General features: G+C 38.6%; 1 protein-coding gene across 2 annotated transcripts in view; it reads right to left on the reverse strand.

The window, feature by feature from the left end:
• The window catches only part of PDSS2 (decaprenyl diphosphate synthase subunit 2), a 261,793-nt gene that overhangs the window by 138,701 nt on the left and 101,079 nt on the right, over window positions 1-22,013 (reverse strand). For both annotated transcript variants that reach the window (XM_047859026.1, XM_047859027.1), the window contains exon 2: window positions 15,438-15,572. In XM_047859026.1, coding sequence (XP_047714982.1) covers window positions 15,438-15,572 — 135 coding nt within the window. The remainder of the gene's footprint in view (window positions 1-15,437; window positions 15,573-22,013) is intronic.

Here is a 22,013-nt window from a genome sequence, read left to right on the forward strand (position 1 = left end):
GAAGGAACTAAAATGGGTAGATATGTTCAACAAATTACAAAAAGGTCCAAGTTACCTTGCCTACCCCTCTAATTGTTCTTGAGGAAGATGAACTTCCAGCCAAAGTACTATAGACCATGTAATACCTAATTTGCATAAGGTACCTTTGAAAATAACAAGTTGACTAATAAACACTGCAGGTGTATCAAAAAGAACAGATTTTGTACAATTTAAACCATAAATTGAATTAAACGCTAATAATTTACTACAATTCCACTTAAATTCCCTGACAATTCTGTTTTCAGCTTAATTGTTTTTTGCTAAATTAAAGCTGGCTGTGACCTATCTACAAAGAAAGATAAAAAGTAAATTCCCATTAAAAATTTTTTTGAACTGAATGATATAAAATTAAATACAGAAATGCATTTTAAGTGCAAAGAATCCTTCCACTGTTGCCAGTAAACAACTAACAAAGGGGAGTTAAGTAATTTCACAGCCGTATTTTCTCACTCTCCTTCACTGAGAACACAGTCGTTTGCATGGCATAATAAGCTGTAAATTATAAACATTTTTACATAGCCTGCTGCAAAGAAAAGTCTGCCAGCTTTCTGCTATATTGGAAAGTGTTCAAGTGATTAACTATAGCTTTGGAAAGAAGGGGTGGAAACTTGTTTTGCGTCTCAGTTTGTTGGTTCTCTTATGCACAGCCTCTAAAAATCCGTTACATCATTATTTGCAATGAATATGTAAGTAATTATAGTAGAGCAATAGAAGCTCTGTATTTCTGCAGGATGTAAATTACCCATGGACAGCAGCAAATCTTGTAGGTGCATAATTATCCAAGTATTTCCTTGAAACAGTGTCTCCAATAAGTATGAAGACAGTGGTTTTCAATATCAAAATTTGTAGCACTGAGTACTGCAGGATTAATGACCACTGAAATACAGTTTGTACTTCTTCTACAGGAAAAGCTCATTAGACAGAACATCTTCTTACGGCACAAGTCTATTTTAAAAAGTGGTTTGTGTATCAAGGAAAATATAGTTATCTGTATTTCCCAACAGATAAAGAATAAATTTGTGAAAGGAAATGCACAAAGAGACATGGCTTGTAAATGTAAAAGTCTTAATTTTTAAATTGTAGAGAGCCCTATCATGATCCACATTCAACCTCAAAAGAATATCTTCAAAAGAAAAGGATATTCTGTCTCCGTAAATCAACACTAATTCATGGAGCACCTGAGTGCCTACCATAATGATAGGGCTTTTGTGGTCAAAGACAACCTGGTTTTTCTAACTGCACAATTCACATCATCAAACATAGAACATAAAAATCAGTGCTTAGTGCTGAGGATTTCAAGATAAGTAAGAAAATATGTTAGAGCACCCTAATCCAGAGGCCACCTACAATAATGGAAAGAGCATGGATGCTGTGGCCAAATGGGGTTTCAATCCCAACTCTGCCATTTACTTATGCCATTTATAGTAAATATGCCATTTACTATAAACTTGATCAAGTTATTCAATTTCTCTAAGTCTGTTTCCCAAGCAAAGCAATATTTTCTTAATGAATGTCATGAGGACTAAATAACTTAATATATATAAAGCACATGAAAATGGTACCTGACATATTAAAAATGCAGTATGTGTTAGCATAGTAATAATTACTATTTTTCTGTATTCACAGTCAGCCTGGTACATAGCAAGGTGCTGGTTGTTGAATAAATGAATGAATCAGTCAATGAGTGAATGAGCAAATCTAGGAGAGGGATAAAATAGGTATACAAATTAATACAAGACACACAAGAAGTGCCTCAAAGATACAAAATATAACAGAATGCTCAGTGGTGGGTTGGAAGATGACTAAAATGCAGGCCCTTACCTCTAGGAGGTACTGTCTAGTGGGAAAACATATACATATACATAAATTAGTCATTACAAAACAATGTGTTAAGTGATCTAAAAACTCACAGAACATTCCCTCTAGGTTCTGGCTCTAATACAGCCATGGCTTTTCCTGGAGTACTGAAAGCCTTGTATCTTCATGAGTGGATACGCTTAACCATTTATAAGCCACAGGCTGAGGAATTAAGAGGTGGGACCAGCGCTCTCATTATTTACCATCTTAAGAAAACCACTGTTCTTTTGACTACTTTCCACTGTCCTCCTCTCTTCTGTTACTCTGTGTTCATCGAAGTCCTTGGCGTCTCATTCAGTTCTGTTGTTCTCCTGGTTGACTGCAATCACATGAAATACCCATCTTGTAGTTTCTCAATCTACTCAATTCAATTTCCACTATATGCTGCCAACCTCACTTTCAGGCACAGCTGAACTTACCGTTCAGAACTGTCCTACTTCTGAAATGTTCAATCTGAACCTCCTTTCTTTCTTTTTTTTTTTTTTTAGTTTTTAAATTAAATTTTATTTTTTTTTAATTTACATCCAAATTAGTTAGCATATAGTGCAACAATGATTTCAGTAGATTCCTTAGTGCCTCTTACCCATTTAGCCCATCCCCCCTCCCACAACCCCTCCAGTAACCCTCAGTTTGTTCTCCATATTTACGAGTCTCTTATGTTTTGTCCCCCTCCCTGTTTTTATATTATTTTTATTTCCTTTCCCTTATGTTCATCTGTTTTGTCTCTTTAGAAATTTTTTTTAAAAAATTTTTTTTCAACGTTTATTTTATTTTTGGGACAGAGAGAGACAGAGCATGAACGGGGGAGGGGCAGAGAGAGAGGGAGACACAGAATTGGAAACAGGCTCCAGGCTCTGAGCCATCAGCCCAGAGCCCGACGCGGGGCTCGAACTCACGGACCGCGAGATCGTGACCTGGCTGAAGTCGGACGCTTAACCGACTGTGCCACCCAGGCGCCCCAATCTGTTTTGTCTCTTAAAGTCCTCATGTGAGTGAAGTCATATGACTTTTGTCTTTCTCTGACTGACTGATTTCACTCAGCATAATACCCTCCAGTTCTATCCATGTAGTTGCAAATGGCAAGATTTCATTCTTTTTGACTGCCAAGTAATACTCCATTGTACATATATATACCACATTTTATTTACCCATTCATCCATAGATGGACATTTGGGCTCTTTCCATACTTTGGCTATTGTTGATAGTGCTGCTATAAACATGGGGTTGCATGTGTCCCTTCGAAACAGCACACCTGTATCCCTTGGATAAATGCCTAGTAGTGCAATTGCTGGGTTGTAGGGTAGTTTTGGTTTTTTTTTAAGTTTTTTGAGGAACCTCCATAGTGTTTTCCAGAGTGGCTGCACCAGCCTGCATTCCCACGAACCTCCTACTTTCTATCTACAACCTCCTAACCTTTGAGCTCTCTGACTGCATTACTACTCTAATCCAGAATACAAATCAAGACCTCCAGACCCTGATCACTATTTTTTCCCTAATTTTGGACTCCCCAGTCAAGCCTACATAACTTATTTTTATTTATTGACTGAGTAATCTCTACTCCCAGTGTGGGGTTTGAACTCATGACTCCGAGACCAAGAGTCGCAGCTTCCTCTGACTGAGTCAGCCAGGAGCCCCAAGCTTAAATAATTTATTAGGTCAAGCATTCCTTTCCACATACCCTTTTCTTGGTCATGTTTTTACCTTCTTCACTTCTATTCTAGGGCCACTAGGAATTGTTGTGTTAAGGAATCTGTATTTAATCCTGTAGGGAATGAGACACCATTGAAGAATTAAGGATATTTTACTCCACTTACAAACTTAAAAGCTTGAGCAGAAGAGGAGGGAATAGGGGAATCTTAATAAAAGAAAATGAAGACCCAAGATACCAGTAACTATAGAGAAGAAGGATGCCAGGATTAGAGAAACTAACCTGATTATCTGCTCTTTTCCCTCTATTCTCACTATCACCCAGCTATATTGGAGAAGGAGTTCCTCAGGCACTGTAGATGCCAGTTCTCTAATAGCATCTTATGCAAGAAGTGTTAAGGATTATGTGTCTTGAATTATACAAATTCAATTTAATTAAATATGGAAGGACTGTGGACCCATAGTGAATATGGTTATAGCTCTAAAAGTTAGGTTCCAGAAACAGAGGTCTAGAAATGAAACCGCATCAATAGTGTCAGAAGGCTACTGGGTGCATAAATTGTTTTCTTACTTGTCACTAGAGGTCAGAGACTATTTCTTATTAATATTTGCATTTCCCTCAATGCTCAGCCCCTGCCTTGCAGAAAGGAGGTAGTCAGGATGTGCCATATTGGACCACACACTACTTGAACCTAGCTGAATATGTGCCCTGTCAGTTGAGCTCCTTGACCTGAAGCCCATTTTTATCCCCATCTTACAGACAAGTAATCACAGAGTGATTAAGTGGCTTGCTTAGGTCAAATAGCTAATCAGTTACACATCTGTGACAAGAACCCAGATCTCTAGAACTTGTACCCATGTCTCTGTTACACCACACTGTCTACCAGTGGGGGTGCCTTGAGCCTGGGTTCAAAGGATCAACATTAGGTCACGCAGCTATTAAGCAAACTTTGTCACTAAACATTTTAAGTGACTGCAAGTCTTCTACTACATAAAACTAACATTTTGCTATCACAAGTGTCAAGAATTAAGCCCTGTTTAGGGGCGCCTGGGTGGCTCAGGTGTTTGAGCGCCAACTTCGGCTCTGGTCATGATCTCACAGTTCATGGGTTCAAGCCCTGCATCGGGCTCTGTGCTGACAGCTCAGAGCCTGGAGCCTGCTTTGGATTCTGTGTCTCCTTCTCTCTCTGCCCCTCCCCCACTGGTGCTCTGTCTCTCTCTGTCCCTCAAAAATAAACATTAAAAACTTTTTTAATTAAGCCCTGTTTAAAATGCAAAATTAGACCCTGGACATTGCCTTTGACTGTGGCTTCTTGCTAGTCAACACATAGCCCTTCTTTAAGGAAAAGATTTAAACTTCTTCACCAATACCAAAACAATTTATGCAGTGTGTTTTTTGCTGTGATGTAGCTAGGCAGGCTAATCTATAGCGAGATATTTATATACGATACACGAACTCTCCACTGAATAGATTAGTAGCTGTGCCCATCTACTTTTTGTGGTTAATTATACTTGTTTTGTAAGAGGCTGTTCTTATTTTGTGTTTTTCCAACAGCCTCGGTGAAGCAATGACTTGTGATGTACAGTACGCTGAACATAAAGAGCCTTCCCCTTTCTTGTTCAACATATAATTGCTGCATTTGTGCATGCTGTGTACGTTGAAAATAACAATAAAAAGTTAATGAAGAAAATAAGTACTAGTTGTAATGAATTAGTAATATTGCTAGATTTGTATCTTGAGTTTACTTTTATTGTTGTAAGTGGAGTACAATCAATAGGAATATGTAATCAAACTGCACATGCTTTTATCTCTTGAGATCTCTCTGAAAGGGAGCCGAGATATCTTTAGGAAATTATCTTCAAAAGCCTACTCTAAATTCAATTATTCAGCATGATCATTTTAAATCACTGTCAATAAGCACTCCTCATTTTCAAGGTTCTTGTCGTACAAAAAGATACATTTCTTAAATAGGTTTTTATTGCTTTATAAGTATGAAATAGGACTTTCTTTTAATTTTCATGTTAATTTTAGTTATACAAAATAATACGAATAGATTCTCTTTATAAAAAAATTAAATGTTACAAACAAAGTCCCCTTTGATGACGTCCCTATAGCTGTTCCCAAACCTTCCCCCTCTCTACTTCTTCCAACCACTCTCACTATCAGGCAGGTGAGGTTTCTTCTAGACTCTTTACTAGCATTTACATACGTCCTCTTAAAAAAATAATAACTCTTTCAATGCTACATATTTCAATATTGATTATTTCATGTTAATATGATTGAGCCCTAAATAAATAATATGATCAACACGTTCCCACTCAAGCCTCATTTCTTAAGGTGTTTTTTTGATTTGGTCATCCCCAAGGTAAATATGGTTTCCTGTTTTTGTTAGGCATTTTTAAGTACTAGACAAACTGTAATGTGCAGTATGAAGGTGAAGATTGATAGTCACAGTCTACTGTTACCATAACTGGAAGTCATCAGAAATCAGTTAGTACCACATTAAAATGATAAGTTATGAACTATAATATTTTCAGGTGAGACCAAGACCAATTCTCTAAATTTAAAGATTTATAAACAGGGGCACCTGGGTGGCTCAGTCGGTTGGGTGTCCAACTTCAGCTCAGGTCATGATCTCACAGCTCATGAGTTCAAGCCCTGCATCTGGCTCTGTGCTGACAGTTCAGAGCCTGGAGCCTGCTTTGGATTCTGTGTCTCCCTCTCTCTCTCTCTCCCCTCCTCCGCTCATGTTCTGTCTCTCTCTGTCTCAAAAATAAATAAACATTAAAAAAATAAAAAAAAATAAAGATTTATAAACAACAACAAAACTTGCTTCTTTCACAGTTTTTCTATTTCTCCACCTTCCTCCTTAAGTTAAGATTTCGTTTAGGCCTCCAAATATTCTCCCACTCCTTCTGTGACAGCATCCCAAGTCTGACAAACTTTTCTCAGAGGAGAAAGCAATGTTAATATCATTTTATTGCCATGGTTTTCTAGATTTAACTTCTAATTATGTTTATTATGCTTTTTTTATGATTAGTTCTTGGAGCCCAACAATGACTTTAGCATATGATCATTAATTAACCTTAATTACCTGAATAATACTGAGTTGAAAAAGAATTAGCATAGTTACCAAGAAATTATGGTGTCCATTTTAACATGGATGGTAAAACAAAAAGTTTCATCATTTTGCTTCACTCCTGGTTTCTTTATTTAAAAAAGCCAGAACTATACTTTATGCATTTTCATAGGTTATTTGATCTTGTCAAAAAGGGCAAAAAAAAAGAAGTCCAGGTCAGTCCAGGGTCTCTAAGGCCCTCATTCTAATAGTAAGTTTAAGCTAACTACCTGCTTTTCACCAGTTTTTATGAAGTGTGTAAGTAAAACATGTATACAGTTAAAAAATAATTCAGACACTGAAGAGGGCATAAAATGAATAAAGGCTCTCATCCCATTTCGCCCCCTACCAGTTGCCCCTCCCCAAAAGGACCACTATTAACAACTCTTTGTGTCTCCTTTAAAGCATTTTCCATGCATACAAAAATCTAATGCCCACCTACTCAAGCCCCAATGGGATCAAATTGTAATGTTTTTGCATCTTGCTTTCTTCTTGATTCTTTGAGATCTTTCCAGATCACACAAACAGACCTCCTTCATCCTTTTAAGCATTCATTTCATATTCCCTTGCATCCATAACAACATGTGCTCTACTGGTGGATGCTTTGATTGTTTCTTTTTTGGGGGTTGTTGTTGTTCTTGCAAACTATGCTACAAAGAGCATTCTTATATATACATCTTTGAGCATTTATGTTAACACATCAGCAATTTTGCTAAATCAAAGGGTGGTTGGATTAAAATAAAACTTATAACTAAAAATGCTGTAGCTATCCCAAAGCAAGGCAATGTAGTTTAGCTGAATAGTCAGGAAGAAAAGAAACTATGTTTGGCAAGCTTGTTTCAATCCCTTTTATCAGAGTTAATAAGAGGTGTTGAAAAATTTTGAAGGTAGAATGAAAATATGTGGTCTGTTTATTTTTTTTAAATGTTTATTTATTTTTGAGAGGGGGAGGGAGGAACAGAGAGAGAGAGGGAGGCACAGAATCCAAAGCAGGCCTCAGGCCCTGAGAGGTCAGTACAGAGATTGATGCGGGGCTTGAACCTACATACTGTGAGATCATGACCTGAGCTGAAGTCGGATGCTTCAGCGACTGAGCCACTCAGACGCCCCATATGTGGTCTGTTTATAACTGCTAGTTAACAAATTATTTTCTAAGTAACTAACTTTTTCCTACTAACAAACTTAAAAAAACATTTTTTAATGTTTATTTATTTATTTTTAATTTTTTTTTTTCAACGTTTATTTATTTTTGGGACAGAGAGAGACAGAGCATGAACGGGCGAGGGGCAGAGAGAGAGGGAGACACAGAATCGGAAACAGGCTCCAGGCTCTGAGCCATCAGCCCAGAGCCCGACGCGGGGCTCGAACTCACGGACCGCGAGATCGTGACCTGGCTGAAGTCGGACGCTTAACCGACTGCGCCACCCAGGCGCCCCTGTTTATTTATTTTTGAGAGAGACAGAGACAGCACAAGTGGTGGAGGGAGCAGAGAGACAGAGAGGGAGACACAGAATCTGAAGCAGGCTCCAGGCTCTGAGGTGTCAGCACAGACCCCAGTGTGGGACTTGAACTCACGAACTGTGAGACCGTGCTCTGAGCTGAAGTCAGACATTCAACTGACTGAGCCACCCAGGCTCCCAAAACTTTTAAATCTTTGCCAAACAGACCTCCTTAATCCTTTCAAGCATTCATTTTATATTCCCTTACATCCATAAAAACATGTGATTTATTGGTAGATGCTTAGATTGTTTCTTACTAACAATTAACTAACAATTTAACTAACAAGCTAGTTAATGTTTGAAATAACAAACTTTTTAATCTTTGCCAATCTGACAGGGGAAAACAGTGATTTTTGTTTTAATTTGTCCACTATGATGAATTCCAGCCCTTTTCCCCCTTTTATTTCTTTTTTTTTTTTTAATTTTTTTTTCAACGTTTATTTATTTTTGGGACAGAGAGAGACAGAGCATGAACAGGGGAGGGGCAGAGAGAGAGGGAGACACAGAATCGGAAACAGGCTCCAGGCTCTGAGCCATCAGCCCAGAGCCCGACGCGGGGCTCGAACTCACGGACCGCGAGATCGTGACCTGGCTGAAGTCGGACGCTTAACCGACTGCGCCACCCAGGCGCTCCTCCCCCCTTTTATTTCTAACTATCTATAATTCTTCTTCACTGAGTAGCCTGTTCATTTCCTTAGTCCATGTTTCTGTTGTATTATTTTCTTCTGATTTGTTTATTAAAAATTGGCCCTTTGGCACATATGTTGCAAATATTTTTGTAACTCTGACATTTTCTTTTGACCTTATGGTTATTTTTTCCCACTGAAGAATTATCTTCTGTGCAAATGGGTTAATTTTTTTGTTTATAGTTTCAGAGTTCTGGAACCTTTTAGGAAGGTCTTTCTTGCTTAGAGATTAAAGAATAATAAATTTTAAAGTAATAATTTAAAATTGTCATTATTATTAATCAGCCATGGTCAAATAGTCACTGACCATCATCTATGTGTTAGGAATATGTGTTACCCAGATGAATGCTGGGTACCATGGAGAAAAACAGAACATCTGAACTATGTTTAATAGCACACAGAGTACACAGTCTTCTGTTATCAGCATTACAAATAAATATAGAAAATGATCAGTCCATAATTTTCTTCTTATTCATCAGCTCACCTGACACCAGGAAGGAACACTGTCACTGCACTGGCTCCCCAGGAGCAGCTCACTGTCCTCCCCTCTGAACAGGGAGAATGGAGTTGAGGGCAACACAAACACAGAAGAGTGTAAAGCCTACCAGTAAAACTTTAAGCCATAGAGACACCAGGATGGAAGCTGTAGATAACAGAAGTGAGGAAATAAAATGCAGTAAAAGAAGGAATAGGTCACAATATGGAGAAAAACAAACTTTCGATGGGATTTTTAAAATTTTAGTAGATATTCTGTTGCACTTCTTGTTACGTTTTATTTTTGTTTTTTTAAATGATTTTCCACTAATACGTTTCTTTTCTTCTTTGAAATGTCACTTTACCTCTTACTTTACCTAGTAGGTAAAATATAACTAGGTTAAATTTTTGAGACCTTTTTATGTTCCATGAAGAGTACTTTAGAGACTGCTTTACAGCGTACATCCTGAATTACAGGTTGCAAAGGACATAACAAGTATAGGGGCTGTGAGACACAGTCCCTGTTAAACTACTCAAAGTCACATTCTGTAAAATGTGTGATTCCAATGTTTATTCCGATCTACTACATTTATGTTATACGGAAGTTCAGCCAGGCAAAGATTTAAGACAATACTCTGGGGCACGTGGATGGCTCAGTCAGTTGAGCGTCTGACTTCGGCTCAGGTCATGATCTCGAGGTCTGTAAGTTCGAGCCCCACGTCAGGCTCTGTGCTGACAGCTCAGAGCCTGGAGCCTGCCTCCCATTCTCTGTCTCCCTCTTTCTCTGGCCCTCCCCCGCTTGGCACTCTGTCTCTCAAAAATAAACATTAAAACAATTTTTTTAATAAAAAACAAAACAATAAAACAATAAATACTCTGTCCAAGGAACTGGTGAGCTATAAAGATGTACCTGGGCAAGGTGGTCTAGCTGAATAGTCAGGGAGAAATGTGTTTGGCAAACTTGTTTCAATCTTGTCTGCCAGAGTTAACAAAAGATGCTGGGAAATTTTAGGCAATGAAGATAGAATGAAAATATGTGGTCTGGAGGTGCCTGGGTGGCTCAGTCATTTGAGCATCCGACTCTTGGTTTAGGCTCAGGTCATGATCTCATGGTTCATGGGTTCGAGCCCTGCGTCAGGCTCTGTGCCGATGGAAGGGAGCCTGCTTCGGATTCTGTCTCCCTCTCTCTCTGCCCTTCCCGGGCTTGCGCTCGCATGCTCTCTCCCTCTCTCAAAAATAAAAAAACATTAAAAAAAAAGAAAATATGTGGTCTGTTTATATCTGTTAGATGAGAAATAACTGAGTCAATTCTTGCTAAAACAACTGAGAAAGCTGAAGCATTAGTAAAAAAAAAAAAATTCACCTGAATTTCTTTAAACTTAATAATCATGTTATATTACAGAAGTCCACAGTTTGTAATATCATGTTTTCTGGATTATAATTTTTTTATACATAAAATAAAAGTAACCTATCATTAATAGTAACAGGAAGTTATAAACTTATTTTCTCAGGAGTGGCTAGGGGTACTTGTAAACTTAGTAATACTTTAATTATTTTTTAATTATTTATTTATTTTGAGAGAGAGCATCTGAGCAGGGGAGTGGCAGAGAGGGGGGGGAGAGAGGGACAATTCCAAGCAGGCTCTGCACCAGCAGTACGGAGCCTGATGTGGGGCTAAAACCCATGAACCATGAGGTCATGACCTGAGCTGAAACTAAGAGTTGGATGCTTAACCGATAGTGCCACCCAGGCACCCCAGTAATACTTTTAAAAAAAATTAGTTTTTTTATTACTGAAGTATAGTTGACATACAATGTTATATTAATTTCAGATGCACAATGAAGTGATGTGACAATTCCACACATTACTCAGTGCTCACCAGAATAAGTATAGTCACCACCTGTCATCATACAACATTATAGTAATACGTTTTTGACTAATCACTTTTGCAACCAATTTTTTAAAGTCAGGATTGGTTGAATAACTAAAGTTCATTGCCTTGTTGGCAAAAGGCTATGGTAGATGTTTACAGTGCATTTTTATAAATGTAGCTCTCTTAACTGTTTTTCAAAATGTAGCTATTACATTTTAGCCTAACTTCTGCCTCTCTTGGCCATTAAATGATAAGTTTACTAAACATATCCACAGGTTACATCCATCAGTTATATCCTTAGGCCAAACAAAAGAGGTCACCTAACTCACTTTTGGTCCCTTAGGTAATTTACTCAGGTCCCATTATCTGACCTCAAAGTCAAGGTTATGAGAGAAAAACACAATGTAAATCCCAGCAGTTTGGAGGTGAATTAAAAAGCTCCCAAGTCAGTACTTCCCTCAAATGTTAAATAATTCACTGTGGCATTATAGATACAAGCCTCCAGCAAAAGTTACACTTGAACAATTAAGGAAGCAGGAGCCAAACAAATGACTGCAGGGGTAGAGAAACAAATTAATGGTTTCTCATAGTACTGTGCTAAATTACATTTTCACATTAACAAGTATGTAAAATGCACAAGCATCACCAACGACTTACCAGATCAAGTTTGATTACAGAAAATAACCTAGAACAACCCACCAGGATTATTTGGTAAATGTAACTGTCGATTCTATACACTTGAATATGAAATCCATTTATATTATTTATAAAGTTTTTATACTCATAATGTACCACCTACTGTTTTGCAAAGTTCTTTTACAACTGTTCATATTACTATGACCATCTGCCAAATGTGCTCTGTTCCTGTAAAGGATCAGAAGGTGATGCAGCTGTTTCTTAGTTGCTAGATAAGAAATTCACAACACAAGGTCACATCACGGTGCACTGTGCGCATACAGATACCAGCACCTGCATAGTATAAAGAGTATACGCTTTAGAGCAGAAGCAGGATTTAAATCCCAACTCTATCACTTTCTAATTAGAAGATTTTAGACAAGTCTTAATCTCAGTATTAGATTATTTTTCTGTAAAATGGGAATGATTCATTTATGCAACAAATATTTATTGAACACCTATTATACATCAAGTAGTACTTTCCAAGGCTTATTTTAGGATGAGAGAAAATAAAACATAGCTGGTGTTCATCAGAGGTATGTATGGTTAACCAATTTCAAGAGCAGAGGCCTGGCCAATTAAATAGTCAAAGTCAGCAGACTGAAAAGCAACAGAATTCCTAAAGGCAACAGAGATACATGGGATACAAGGTGAAAATGAGGTCCATTTGCTTTCCAGAGACTAACAGGTTATTGGTACTTATTACAGATCTTTATGTATTTTCTCTAGTTAATTTAACTGATAAACTCAGTCAACAACTTTCTATAAAACTCATAGCATAATGTTTGAGCTCTAATTCAAACAGATTGGGGAAGGACATAGATGTGTAAAAGATTTGCCAAGTTACTTTCCATTCAGAAGTTTTGCAAAGACATACAAGCATAAGACTGTTTTTGGTATACTAATGTAATGGATAGTCTAACCTATATGTGACATAAATTCTTCGAATTGGATGAGAAAAGCTGAATGGAGGGGCTCCTGGGTGGCTTAGTCAGTTAAGTGTCCGACTTCGGCTCAGGTCATGACCTCGTAGTTTGTTGAGTTTGGGCCCCACATCAGGCTCTGTGCTGACAGCATGGAGCCTGGAGCCTGCTTCGAATTCTGTGTCTCCCTCGCTCTCTATCCCTCCCGACCTTTCTCTCTCTCTCTCAAAAATAAATAAATATTAAAAAATTAAAAGAAAAAGAGAAACTGAATAGAATCAAGAAAATAACATGAAACTTGGAAGAAAAAGTACTGTAGCTGAAGCCTCAACTTTTCTCATTTGCCCATTGTGCCACCTTGAAAGTCTCAGGATGTTTGAATCTCAGTTTACTCAAGAGTAAAATAAGTATAACGACATCTCTCATCTATAGCATTTTGTGAGGATCAAATGGGATAACCATCATAAAAATGATCAGGAACCTACAAAGCACTAAGCAAACATAAATTATTTCACAGTGAGTAGGAACTGAAAATGACACTAAGGTATCCCTTCCAGTGAAGATACTTGTATGGATAAATGGTAAAAGGTCTACAAAATTATCCTGACCCTGGAGGAGGGGTCATCTGTAGCCATGATATTAATAACTTTGTCTGCTTGCTTGTTAATGAGGAAGGATTATCAGACTTCTTAGCTGGTAAGCAATAGTCATCTCTGAATATTATATAAGAAAAAATGTATGGATAAGACTACTAGGAATAAAAAAAACCCCTAAGGTATGGATCAATTTTTAAAGTACATCTGTAAGATATATTAACCATAAGTCAAACTTCCTAGAAATGCTTCCTTTGGTGAGGAAAATTTCCTTGTCACCAATGTTTTTAGAATGGTCTTATTTATTTTCATTTGAGAGACAGAGAGAGAGAGGAAGAGAGGGGCAGAAGGATAGAGAGAAAGAGAGAAAGAGAAAGAGAGAGAGAAAGAGAGAGAGAATCCCAAGCAGGCCCCGTGCTCAGAGACATGGGGCTCAATTCTATAATCCTGGGACCGTGACCTGAGAGGAACTCAAGAGTTGGACACTCAGCCGAGTCACCCAGGCACTCCTGGAGTGGTTTTAATTTCACATGCCAAAGTCCACCTGCACAGGCTATCTAGAGGCTCTCTAGAGCCTTTTAATAGTGTCCTGTACAATACCAAATTAAAGTCATTGTTGATACACTGTTACTAAAAATATGCAGCAATTTAAAAAAATAAAACTGAAAATTTTAAGTTTGCTTTATATGTAGCAAAAATGACTCATACTCATAAATTTTTTTTAATGTTTACTTATTTTTGAGAAAGAGAGAGAGAGAGAGCATGTACTCTCGTGTGAGCAGGGGAGGGGCAGAGAGAGAGAGATGGAGACAGAGGATCTGAAGCAGGCTCTGCACTGACAGCAGAGAGCCCGATGTGGGGCTTGAACTCACAAATGATGAGATCACAACGTGAAGTCAGATGCTTAATCAACTGAGCCACCTGGGTGTCCTCTCATAGATTTATTGTTTAGTCTAAACATATGAGAGAAGAGAAAAAAATTTCCTTTTTTTTCATTAAAAAAAGTTTTTTAATGTTTATGTATTTTTGAGAGACAGAGACACAGAGCATGAGCAGGGGAGGGGCAGAGAGAGAGGGAGACCCAGAATTCGAAACAGGCTCCAGGCTCTGAGCCGTCAGCACAGAGCCCGACTCAGGGCTCGAACTCACAGACCGCGAGTTCATGACCTGAGCCGAAGTGAGACGCTTAACCAACTGAGCCACCCAGGTGCCCCAAGGAGAAAAAATTTCTTATCCTAAGTAACTTTAGTAAAAACCTCTTCACCATAAAAAGAAGCATAATAAAATAAATGATGCAGCATTTGAAGTATACTACTTCTCCTAAAATGATAGCTGCATCATTATTTTATAACTAGGTATCATTCTGAGTAGGTTTAAAATCGTAAATCCTAGAGTAAATCTCTATAAAAATACAATGATACCATGATAATCAAGGAGAGGTAGTCATGAATAGAAATTTATCTTTTTTAATTTTAGGGAGAGAGCACAAAGGGGGTTGAGGGGCAGAGAGAGAGAGAAAGAGAGTCTTAGGCAGGCTCTACCTGAGTGCAGAGCTCACGGCGGGGCTCAATCCCACGACTGTGACCTGAGCCGAAATCAAGAATCAGATGTTTAATTGACTGAGTTACCCAGGCACCTCATGAATAGAAACCTGTAAATGCCCAGAGTAGAAATGAAAGTTTTCAACACAAATGTACAGGGATTTCCCAGTTATTCATGGAGCTGCTAAGTCTGTCAGACTTGTTAAGAGCAATAAAATTACATTAATAAAAGGTGGGGATTCCTGGCTGGCTCAGTTGGAGGAGCATTCGACTCTTGATCTCAGGGTTGTGAGTTTGAGCCTCACACAGGGTGTACAGACTGCTTGAATAAATCAATAAGTAAACTTTTAAAAAGAGAACAATAAAAATACATTTTTAACCTTATAAAATATTTTAATCTATCCTTGAATCAGAGAATGACAAAAAACTAAATAGTGATTTCCACTGACCACTGTTCAGTAAGAGGAAACACAATTTAGAGAGCGATGTCAAAAGACTAAGTTCTTCTTACCATGAATAGATCCCACTGACCATATCATAGTTCTGACATGATGCATTCATGCTGCTGGGCCCAGCTGCCTTAGAAATAAGTAACACCACCAAGCCCCTCAACTGGAGGTTATGCCGGCTCTCATGTACAAGCCCCCTGCCAACAAAGAAAGAAGAGGATTAACATATTTTCACAGAATCAGTCAGATCAAGTTAGGAAATTGCTACCATTCACCTATACTTCCAAAGTCAGAGAATGGGACTTGTTTACAGAAACAGAATTGGGGGAAGAGCTAACAGGAGGAAGCCATGAGTTCAGGAATCAACTAGAGAAACCCAGGGCTGGTTTTAAAAGCGACAGTCTCCAATTGTGGGACCTAATGATCTGGCTTCCTCCTGTTTCTGGGTTTTCCTACGATCTGTACCCTACATCTCACAATCTCAACCATCTGCTCAACCCACAGTTTTAAAGTGCTTTATGGTAGCTGACAGCAACTGAAATACAAATTGTATGGCTTAGATGAAGTGATGTTATTTGGTGATGATGGCGGTAAGGGAGAGGGGCAAAAAATGATTTCTGTCTTCACACGTAGAGAAGATACTCAGAGAATTAAAGTGACAAACTCAAATGACTTAAAAATTTATTTGGTAAGTAAAATGGAAATGTATGCCATCAGCAAGTGTTGCCATTTCCTACTATTTATGGAAAGCATTATCATTCTAGACAACAATATGGCTTTAACCTAGCATGTCATTTTATTTTTGCTCTGAGTATTGAATTTCCATAATTTTTACTATAACTAAGGCCAGGAATACATGTTTTGTTTTGTTTTATCTCCAAGTATTGCAAATGGGTGTCACACAAGAACTAAATGGCATCATCATCATCATCATCATCATCAGAAAGAAAGAAAGAGGAAGAAAGGGAAAGAACGAACGAGCAAAAGATGGACAATATATTATAATAAATATTTAGAACAAAGCTCATGAGCACTAATCAAATAGGTATTATGTACATGTTATGAACATAGTTCTTGAATGTAGTGAAAAAAGCATTAAAAGTTTGTAATATAATACTCCGTTAAATTATTAAGTCTTCCTTTGTAAATTCTGAACAAAGAACTAATTTAAATTAATATAGCCAAAATTAATGAGTTAGTCATTACTTAAGGAAAATTTTTGCCCCTTTGCCTTCAAACAAATTTTTAAAAAGGTCCCCTTTGTACCCTCATTGGTTTCAAAATAAGGCAGAACTTCAGGTTCTCTGAAAAGGAATAGATGTAGCTCCTTCTCTAATTGTATTTCTCCTCAATGCAGTAAGTGATCATCAGCAAGTTTGAGGCATTAGTAATTTTTAAAAAGAAGTTCTAATTTCCTAGGAAAAAAAAGTTAATTTACAGCCATTGTTATATCACAAGAGCAACAAAGAATCATCAGAAATATCCAAAGCTCTTCATTACCATGTAGCTTTCTACTTAAAATCCTGTAGGCCCGAAATGCAGGGAGGCTGGGAAGCACTCCATTTTGGAACAAGTAAATGTAAAATGGGAGCACTTTCTAAGCTTTTTGCTTTGAATTACAAATTTTAACTTATGCTCTTAGATCCTTATTAATGTATTGCCAAAGGTGAATTCTTCCCTTCTTAGATGATAATATTAAAGAGAAGGTCTGAATTGGCTCTTAATTCTAGAAAGGGAAAAGAGGAGGGTGATGCTCTGTGCGAGCCTGTGCTTATGTTCTGGGGGTTGAGTCTGGTTAGGGATGAAGATATGATGACATGGTAAGAACTCTGAAAGGCTTACTTTTGAGAAAAGTTTGACTAAATCATGCTGATGAAACAGCTGTGGCAACACTTTTGACATCTTCAAAGTTCAGAGACGGGACCTTTCACAGGAGACACACACAAACAACAACAGCCAACACTTATACAGTGCTTCACATATGCCAAGAACTGTTCTAACAATTTACTACATATTAACTAAATTAATTCAGGACAACTTCAAGAGGAAGGCACCACAATTACCCTGATTTTGCAGATGAATAAGGAAAATGAGGCACACAAAGAGATCAAGCAACTTGCTCTTAGCTGGTAGGCGGTAGAGCCTTGATGAAGCAAAGACGTGACCACCCGTGCCAACTGGCTCTACAATCTACATACACTCTTAACCATCATGCTATAATGACTCTCCAATCATCTTCAGCTCATGTACAAAAACTACTTACTAAGTCAAATTAGAAGAGTGCAGCTTTAGAAACAAGTTTAACAAAAACTCTTCTCCCATTCATTAGCTGTAGGACTTGGAGACCATTACCTCTTCTATAAAACGAGGTTAGCAATGCTTACTTTCCATAGTCACTGTATGGAGGAGGCAACATGAGTAAAGCACATGGTAGATGATCACATAATCAGAAAATTACATTCTCTGTCCTTATTACTTTTTTGCCACCTATTTTTTTCTCAACTCGTATTTTTTCTTTCTTCTAGTCCATTTCTCCTCCTATCTCTCAAAGCCTAGCCCATTCTACCCACATACATAATCTCTTAGAAGTTTCCTTTCCTACCTCCCCAAATAACAAAAGTTAAGGAATTCTTCCCACACACCCCCAACCCCTGCAAACATCATATATCCCTGAAACACTTGACACTTTTAGAACACATTCTGAAAAGGTCAGGAAGATAACCTATAGTGGACTGGCTAATAGAAATCAAGAGAACAGTCAGAAAAGCACACCTTCTGACCACTAATTTTCATGCAAGTCAGTGTTAACAACCAGAGAATAGATGAACAGCTTAAGTAAATTTAAAAACTGCTTTCAAACACTTCTTTAAATTTACTTCATTAACACTCTTAATAAAACAGTACTAAGATAAACTGATAATGTCCACAGCTCAAAATTAGCTCACAACCAGAGAATAAGAAATTTTGCTCCTGAGCATAAAAAATCCCTAGGATTCTAACTTTACAGAGATAGTATGTTTCACATAGTCCAGGCCTGAAACAGCATGAGCTCTTAGTGCCTCTCTTCAGGATGGACACCAAACAGCTAGAACATGTCTAGAAGATGGTGAATCCTACACTACCACATACATGCATGCCTCAAGAAAAAGCTACAGATGCTAGCTTGGAGAATGGTAAAGTTGGCGTTCTCAAATTTATTGGGGCAAAAATGTAATGAATGCTTACTGCATGTTAGGCATAGTATTAAACAACAGTGAAGGGCATGATGATGAGCACTGGTGAGCTGTGGTCTCCCTTCTTGTGGATAATACAGTCTGGATTAATAATCCCAGTAAAATGTGGCATGAGCTACTCTAGGGGATGAGCAAGGACTGAGGGAGCAGAAAGAAGGGGCAACTAACATAACTGGGAGCAAAAGAGACCTGAGACCTAAAAGATGAAAAGGAGGTAGCCAGGGGAGGTAAAGCTGGGAGGGGAAGTGAAGAAAAAAAAAAGTGTTCCAAAGAAGAAACAATACGGGTGAAGGTTTGGAGGAAAGACAGGAGGACACAGCTATTTCCAGAACCAACATGGCAGGAGCACAGCGTGCGAGGGGAAGAGCAAGGAGAACGAAAGCTAGAGGAATTCACAAGAGCTGTCTACTGTCGGAAAGGGCTCCTTCTGTCTGTAGAGGAGACAGAACTACTGTAGAAACTGACATTACCGGATAGAAAATATGGCAGGACAATTTTGACTCGACATGAAGAAAACACGAAGTAGCCGCTGGTGATGCTGAGTCCCTCGTTAACAGAGACGTTCAGGAAGCTGCACAGCCTCTGATGTACACCTTAGAGAGGAGTCTGGCCTATGTGACATCTGAAGTTTTTCCTTACTCTGGGTTCTTTATGGTCTCACCTCACTGATTTAATTATCCAATACTCTACAATATGTATAATAGGTGTAAAAGTTGGAAGAATCCTTTATTGTCATCAAAATTATAATGTCATGAACGAAAGCAGTATTTAGTACCTCATAATCTTTATCACTAAAGTTCTACAGAACTGTGTTCCTTTTAGCCAATGTAAACAAAAACTTCATCATTCCTTCGTTCAACTAATACAGACTGAACCCTTTCCATACATCAGGCGCTGTGCGAGGCAGAGGTGCAATGACAAGCTAAACCGGTCACAGAGCTTGTGGAACTTGCAAGTGAGCGGAAGAGACTGGAAATAATGAAAGAATCGTGAATAAACATAAAATTACAACAGTAACAAATGCCACAAACGAAAAAGATGGTACTGTGAGGGCTTATAATAGGGGAACTGACTTAGCAAGCAAAGTCAGAGGCTTCCCTGAGGACACGATGACTGAGTTGATACCCAAAGGAAGAGCAAGGGATGTAAGAGGGGATGGTGGGAAGAGAACAGAACAGAGGAGTATATCTGCTGCACAAAAACAGGTATATGTGAGGCTGAGAGCACCGTACGAAATGAGGCTGGAGAGACAGGAGAGACCACACAGGTCAAACAGGCCATGGTAAGACTTTTGCTCTTTACCTAAAGAGCAATGTGAAGCCATGGCAGTATTTTATTAAGCACCTGGTGACATGATATTTAAAATCAAACAAACAAACAAACAACCCCAGAAAATCCTGTCATCAGTGGAGAAACGACTTGGTTGGAGGGGAAAGAAGGAAACAAAGTGGCATGAGGAAATCAGTTAGGAGGCTTTTGCAGTAGTCAATGAGAAATATGGCGGTAGCAGGGTGCCTGGGTAGCTCCATCTGTTAAACGTCTGACTGGCTCAGGTCATAATCTCACAGCTCAGGAGTTCGAGCCCTGCGTCAGGCTCTGTGCTGACAGCTCAGAGACTGGAGCTTGCTTGGGATTCCATATCTCTGTTTCTCTCTGCCCCTTCCCAGCTCATGCTCTGTCTCTGTCTCTCTCTCAAAAATAAACATTTAAAAAACTTTTAAAAAAGAAAAAGAAATGTGGGGGTAGCATGGTTGACAAACTAGAGAAGTACCAAATCTCAAGTAATATTTCAATTCAATTTCAGTAGATGTTGGATACTATGTAGTCCTAGAAAATTAGTTAATTAATATAGGTATAGCAGTACTTTTAAATTATATTTAAAATATTTTATTTTTAAATTATATGTTTATAATAAATATAATTGACACCCAGAAAAGTCTGTACTTGAATTTTGGAGGTGGGGAGAAACTTGGCCTCCTCCAAAATTCTGCCCTAGATCCATAACAGATGAACAGCAAACATACACTAATATTCTAATAGGTACACAATTTCAAGGAAATAAGGACTGAATATCAGGTGAAACTTTGTGCACCCCAGCTCTGTTTCCTTCTCACATTATGATTTCTATGGCTAACTGCGGTTTTCACCGCATCGTTGAATCTTTCCATAACTACTGGCCAATTTCTCTTCCTTAACCCAATCCTGTAAATATTTCAAGTCCTCAAATCGCAGCGATGGCACCTTTCCATATATCTTAAATTCCATTTCTTCAACACATTATGTACCAAACATGAGACGTATACAAAGAAATAAGTGGTGTAATACAAGAGCTATAATAATAGGTTCAAGATATGGTTCAATTGAATAATCCAAGGAACAGATATCAAAGATAATAGAGTAACAAAAAGCTATCAGTACATGGAGGAAGAAAGAAAACTGCTTCTTGTTAGAGGTGCTCCTCTAACATTCAGACTGGTAGCATTCAGACTGAGGCCAAGAGGTGCTCAGATTTCCCTGAGCAGAGAATGGAGGTAGGAATGGGATAGGATTAATGGAATGGAAAGAGGGGTATTTTAGGAGAAACAGGTTATGCGTGACAAGAAAGTGGAAGAATGAGGAGCAGGTTTAGGAGCTGTGGGGCTACCCATCTGGGCACTATGTGAAGGTGAGCAAGCCCAGAAAAAAGACAGCCTAAAGAATGAAGGGCCTTGAAAGTCAGGTTTAGAGTTGCGACTTCATTCTGCAGGCCATCTGAAGGCAGGGATGGTTTGTCAGCAAGGGAGTAATGTGATCAGAGCTAAAGACTAAAACTGTTACTCTGGGCCTAATATTGTTACTCTGGCAGTAGCAAGGTGGGTGCAGTGAAAGGGAGACAGAAGATTAGTTAGGAGTAGCTTCTTCCAATAGTCCAGGTGGGAGATAATGAGGGCCTAAATCAGGGCAGTGGCAGCAGGGATGGAAGAGAAGAGCTGAGCAATGGCAGCAGCATGGAGGTGGAACAGGCTAGTCTGGCCAGCCGACTGCATGAGGGTCTCCCCTCTCCGCATGCAGCGAAGGAAAGGTAAGGGCTGAATGTGAGGTTCAAACCTGTTTCCTGGAGATGATGATGCTAACATTCACGGGGATTGGAAGAAGAAGGAGAGTTAATGGGGAATTAATGAGCTCAGTTTTGGACATGTTAACTTTGAATGCAAGAAAGGCTTCCAGATGGAGATGCCCAGCAGGCAGCTGGAAATGCTGTGGCCAGAGATTTGGGAAGCATCTTCAAAGAGGTGATGCCTGAACCAGTAGGAAGTGATGGATGAGTTTTTGAGGAGAGAAAAAAGAGAAAAGTAGGAAAGAGAAAAGGAACCTCGGAGAATTCCTTTACTTTAGGGTACTGAGGAAGGATGAGTAACCAACATG

The sequence above is a fragment of the Prionailurus viverrinus genome, chromosome B2 (genome assembly GCF_022837055.1).
Source record: "Prionailurus viverrinus isolate Anna chromosome B2, UM_Priviv_1.0, whole genome shotgun sequence".
Classification (NCBI taxonomy): domain Eukaryota; kingdom Metazoa; phylum Chordata; class Mammalia; order Carnivora; family Felidae; genus Prionailurus; species Prionailurus viverrinus.